At 38.7% G+C, this 6000-nt stretch overlaps 1 protein-coding gene across 3 annotated transcripts in view; it reads right to left on the bottom strand.

The window, feature by feature from the left end:
• Positions 1-650: 650 nt before the first annotated feature.
• Positions 651-6000, bottom strand: part of pde5ab (phosphodiesterase 5A, cGMP-specific, b) — a 143754-nt gene continuing 138404 nt past the window's right edge. For all 3 annotated transcript variants that reach the window (XM_078275918.1, XM_078275916.1, XM_078275917.1), the window contains exons 21-22: positions 3999-4082; positions 651-3807 (exon numbers count right to left, since the gene is read on the bottom strand). In XM_078275918.1, the coding sequence (XP_078132044.1) occupies positions 3700-3807; positions 3999-4082 (192 nt within the window). In that variant the 3' untranslated portion in view covers positions 651-3699. The remainder of the gene's footprint in view (positions 3808-3998; positions 4083-6000) is intronic.

Below are 6000 nucleotides of genomic sequence, written 5' to 3'. Positions count from 1 at the left end.
CCAAAGCGGTGGAGTGTTGCAGTGATGGTTGTCCTTCTGGAAGTTTCTTGCATCTCCACACAGGATCGCATGAGCTCCGCCAAGAGTGACCATCAGGTTCTTGGTCACCTTTCCTTCCAAGACCCTTCTACACCCATTGCTCAGTTTAGCTAGATGTCCAGCTCGTGGAAGAGTCGTGGGTTGATTGAAACTTCTTCCATTTAAGAATCATGGAGCACCCTCCCCGTGCTCTTGGGATGTGCCTGTCTCTGAACTCTGCAGGCAGTTGCCGCCACCTCATGGCTCGGTTTTTACTCTGATATGCATTGTCAGCTGTGACACCTTGAATAGATCGGTGTGCCTTTCCATTCATCTTTTTACTCTGTGAATTTCTTGTACATCAATTTAATTTGACGAGCTTAATAATTGATACAAGGTTGTTTTTTAAAATAAATTACAGTGTACCAGAGCTAGGCGACACCCCTGTGCCATCATATTGGTTGGTTTTCAACAAAATTCAGTTATGTTCTATTGTTGGCTGAAATGCAAGATACATCAAAGTACTAAATCATAACACTATCTGCCCACAATGTAATGCAAACATTACTTTGTCATTCAATTTATAACAAATGTAAAACAGTGGAAAAGTATGAACAGATGCAGAGAGGTGACAAATCCAAATGTTTTTTTCTTCTTTTAATTGTGAATTGGTCCTATTTTATCACAAGGCAGTGAAAAATGTTGACCTATTTCCCTTTGAAATTGCAGGCCTACCCTTTGTCTCTTTTACATTTTGAAAAAAAAATCTAAAAATTTCAAACAACACAAAACAGTACATTTCCAAATGTCATCTGAAAGAGTTGTTCTAAGAAAGGTCCTTCATATAAGCAGATGTATGATTTAAAGTATGAAAACTACATTTCCTTTATAAAGAATTGTGTGCTCTTGACAAAATGACCTTACAATATAGAGACTCTAATAAATATATAAAACACAAATAAATATACAATAGTTAAGACAATGAGTGAAAACATTTTAAACTAGTGTGTGTGCTGTGGATGAAGACATATGTAACATCTTATCAGATTATTGTGACACTATGTAAAGTTTATACTAAGTACAATATATCTGTATACTGGTGCTGATCCCCAGGGATCTGTGTCCCACCATTCAGTGTTCCCCTAAAATTCACTACTTGTGAGAGATATTGTAAGTGAGACTTTAAGATGAAAGCCACTGTGCAAAAATAAAAATGGCTATTGTAATAAATATAGCTTAGTGCTGACTTATTTTCTCTGGTGAATGATAGACATGAAAGAATCGTGACGATAGGGAGACAAGTCTCACAAAGTTTGACGAAATGAGCATGACCTCTTATTCAAGGATTATGTGGCATGAGCACAAAACTGAACATCATTCTCACCGGTTTGTCATGGGAGTTAGCTAACAATTAAAGAGATACTTTTCTGATTTTAAACCAGCTCTGTGTCATCTTTGTGTGTGTTTAGATGTTTGGCTTCCCTTCATGGCGCCAGTGCACCGAGGAGTGGAGCGAGCAGCCGAGGTCTGCCGAGATGGCGTCAGCCAGCAGATCTCAGCAGACCTTCGCTGCTCTGCTCCGCGGGGAGCTCCATTCACTGGCACCGCTGAGAGAAACACACTGCCACGACACAGAGCTGGATTTATTTTTGCAAAATATCTCTTTAACATAAGATAATGTTACAAATTTAAGGTTTTGAGGGATATGACAACTTGGGTCTTATTTTATTTTTTATAGATTTAGCCATCATTTCTATCATTTATGATACAAACTCACTACAGTTATTGATGAGATCTTGTGACACTGCTACAACAAAGTCTGGCAGGGCAAGAAATGAGCTGTTAGATGATCAGAAAGGTTGTGAACAAGCCAACAATTTAGCCAGATTATCCAAACCACTTTATTAAAAGTAAAACCGAAAGTGATCACATATAATCCCTCATAGCGCCGAACTACAGCAAGTCGGGTAAGTCTAACTGTGATTGATGTTTACATTTTGGCTAATAATTTGTTCACCTTTGTTATATTCTTCCAAAATAGGTTGACTAACATGCAGATTTGCTAGCCCTTAAGGTTAGCTAACAACACAGTCTGTGAACCGGTCAACTGACTGTACCACTTTTGTGCCGCGCAGGAACTTTTTAGCAATGCTGAATGGATGGCTCTGTGGATGGCAATGTCACTCCACCCTTTTGACTGAAATATCTCAACTACTACTTGACTCATTGCCATACAACTTGTACATACATTCATGTTTCCCAGAGGATTTACCAAAACTACTTTGGTGATCACTTTCCTGTTGAGATACTTTGGGTAATGACTAAATATTTGCAAAACTAATGACATTACCATCATAATCAGCTGCACTTCTGTTTAGTACTAGTTACAGGGTACCCACATGGTTAAAAGTCTTAAATTTCTAGACAAAGCAAAACAAAGTCTTAAAGGAAGTCTTACATTTGTTCACAAAGGTCTAACATTTGTATTGTCCTTTCATCAGATTAATTAACTACTTCATTGTTTCGTCACAAAGCATGTATGTATCAAGTACTACGAGAAAATGTTTTATTAAGTTCAAGTACTTGGTAAACAATTACTTTTATAGCCTAAAATCCTTGCTGATATTCCATTATATCCTACATACTTTTGCCAGTATGTTCATGAAGTTGGTATTAAATGTAATTCAAAATGGTGTTAAAAAGGTCTTAAAAAGACTTAAATTTAACTTGTGGAAACCTGACGGTACCTTGTAGTTGGCTAGCATGCTAACACGCTAAATTAAGAACATGGGAAAAGTTATACAGTGTCTCAACACTGTGTAAACATAACTTAAGCCTGCTAGCATTGTCCTTGTGAACCTGCTAGCATGCACTGCTGTCCCTATGTAAGGGCAGACTGCTAGCATGGCTCTTAAGGCGCTGACACACCAACCCAATTATCGGCCATCGGACAGTCTGGCGAGGTCAGTGACTCGAGTCTGTTCGGTGTGTTCCGTGCTGTCGTCAGTGTGAGGGGGCGTCGGCCTTCACGAGCGAGATGTGCCTGACTAATGCCTCTCAAAATCTGCCAGACCCACGTGACGCGTTCGTCCAATCAGCTGCCAGTTTAAAATTTTTGGGCGACAATACAGATTAGCGCCGCCTGCTGTTATGGAGATGTATTACGTCTCGCGCACGCGTAGAACGTACTTAACATACTTAAGTCGGCGTCGCTTCGGTGTGTTCCGAGGCACTTTTTTGACCAGTCCGACTGCCTTTTCTGCCGAAGGTCGGCCGTCGGGTTGGTGTGTCAGAGCCTTTAGTCTTGTTTAGTGATGCTGCCACATTCCCAGGTCTGAGTAATTAACTTAGGTGAGTACAACCTAATTACAATGCAGATAGTAAGGACAGACAAATCTATTAAAATAAGACCAAAGTTGTAAGAAAACTGGAATTATTGTTTATGTGTGAAAAAATCCTATTATACTTGAAGGCATGTGAAGATGCATTTTACTGTTAAACTAGACTAGGGTTTTTTTCATCAGAAAATCTTTTCTTAGTAGGGAAATAATTGTTTTGGCCACTATACAAATCTTCCTATTTGTCAATTTAGATATCATGCTATTTTCATCAAATTTTGAGAGACCAGGTTGGACCAGGCCAACCCTGGACATTTGTGTTGGTCAGGATCACACCATGCCGTTAACCAGCCACTTTCTCACACTCCTCAGCCAAACGCTTCCACTGCTGCCGGTTTATCTGACATCCTTCCAACAACGGGGAGCAATACTCCGACATGCCAGCCAATGTCTGTGAGAGCGAAGAAAATATTTTAATTAACAAGGGGAAATTCAATGAGAACTGTTTTTAAATACAAAATTGATTCATCTTTCTAGCAAGCGGGAAATAATAACATGAATGTCCACCATTGGCAGCTATTCATTTAGTACAGTGGTTTCCAGAAAAAAACTAGTCACCGCAAGTTATATGGGTTGAATTACCTCATATAACTGAATGCAGATGGCATCAATGAAGGACACCTGCATGCTGGGAATCTTATCTTTTTTCTCACGATTCATCAGGTCCTGAAAAAAAAGATTGCATGAAAACAGTGCAAAAATGATGACACATTAAAGCCTCTGAACACCCACACAGGTGATTTCAGTTATTCTGGCTGATTAGACCTGCTCAGGTTGAAGGAGGGCTGGAGCTTAGATGGGAATTTATTAGGTCACAAATCTTTTCTACCAATAAGATGATTGGTGTAATTTGTCCTGCCGTAACAGGTGCAACAAAGCTAACAAGAGGTTCAGGGAGATGTCAATCAATCAGTCTAAACACAGTTGTTGTTTGTTACATAAATGCCTCATCATGTAGTGACATCTTCACTACATGATGGTGGTACAAAAAAACATACTCAAACGAAGGGCACAAAATGAAACCCAGGAATAACAAAAACCTACTGGACCCTACCACCTGCCCAGGTAAGTCTAGAGTGAGTTGAACTGAAAGAGCAACACTCTAGATCCAGAAAATATCATTAGATTTACAGAGATCAGTTACTGTTGACAATACCATTTATATTATTTATATATATATATATATTTTTGGGGTGCTAATTGTCAAGAGTGCCCATGACAATTAGAATAGCAATGGCATTTACTGCGGAACTGTCTTACCTATTCTCTTACAGCCCCTCCCTGCTGAGAGGACCTAATCAGGGCAAACCTACATGTACTCTTCTTGATTGAGCTGGTGAGCAGCTGATCTCCCCCCACATCAGGCACAACCATGACAAAGCCCATAAACCAACTTAACAGGCCTGTGTCAAATAAACTAAAACATTATACTGAAATGAATGGTTAAGCAGACACATCATGTATGACAAATAAAAGCAGCACATTCTCACATTTGAGAAGCTGGAACCAGCAAATGTTGATTATTATTATTTTATTTGCTTCCAATCGATGAATCAACTAATTGTTTCAGCTCTTTCAACAGTGACATGTTAGAAAAATCCCAAACAATTATCTAAAAACTAAAAACATAATTTTAGAAACAATAGCTGCAACTGATGCAGCCATTTCTTTAATATGACTCCTTCTAATCGTACTAGAAAGTCTGGCAGAAGACTTATGGAATATTTATTGCCGATGTATTGCTTTCTGAGGAGACCACACAAGAGCCCATTAAAGTAATGAAGCCAGATAAAACCATGATAACTGGCCAATTTCTTTGTATGGACAAGGGAGACACACAGACAAACTGGCAGGAGGCTGATAAAAGGAAGTCTATATGACTCTCCATAAGAAATTATTGATTATATAATTCAGATTAAAAAAAAAAGATTGTTTGCATGGTGACTTGCAAGAAAAGATTATGAACATTGGAAAAATCTCAATTCTATCTGAGTAACCAATTATGAACACCAGGTGTATGTGTAAAGAAACTCAGGTTATCCATAATTATATATCTAACATGCCATCATTTAGGGCATCAATAGTTCTAAAGTCGTCAGGTAACATAAAACCATACAGTTACGTCAGTATAGCTTTTAAAATAGATGCCATGTCTCAGAACCAGGCCAAAGCAAATGAAGATTAAAAACAATGCTCAGTTCAATATTCAAAATTCTCAATGGATTAGCACCTCCTCCATTTACCACAATCAGAAAAATGTTGGGGATAGATTAACAAGATCTAGAGTAAGTGGAGACGTACAGTAGCTGTCCCATGGAGGAAAACATCTTTCAGCCAGACAGCTATTACAGTTTTGGAACATCCTTTTATTAAATATATGACATGGCGAATCTTATCATTCCTTTGAACATAACTTTAAAACTTGGCTTAAAAACAACCAGAACTGGCATCACACCTGCTTGCTTGCCCTGCCTGCCCTGCTTGGCTTGTTGTCAGATTGTGTTCCTTCTGGTTTTACCTGTCTTCTGTTATATAATGTCAATGTATGTTTTCATGTTTAACTTGTGCTGACTGTGCTGCTGTC

Source organism: Sander vitreus, chromosome 19 (assembly GCF_031162955.1).
Source record: "Sander vitreus isolate 19-12246 chromosome 19, sanVit1, whole genome shotgun sequence".
Taxonomy (NCBI): Eukaryota; Metazoa; Chordata; class Actinopteri; order Perciformes; family Percidae; genus Sander; species Sander vitreus.
The sequence above is the reverse complement of the archived record's forward strand: the minus strand, read 5'-3'. Positions and strand labels throughout refer to the sequence as shown.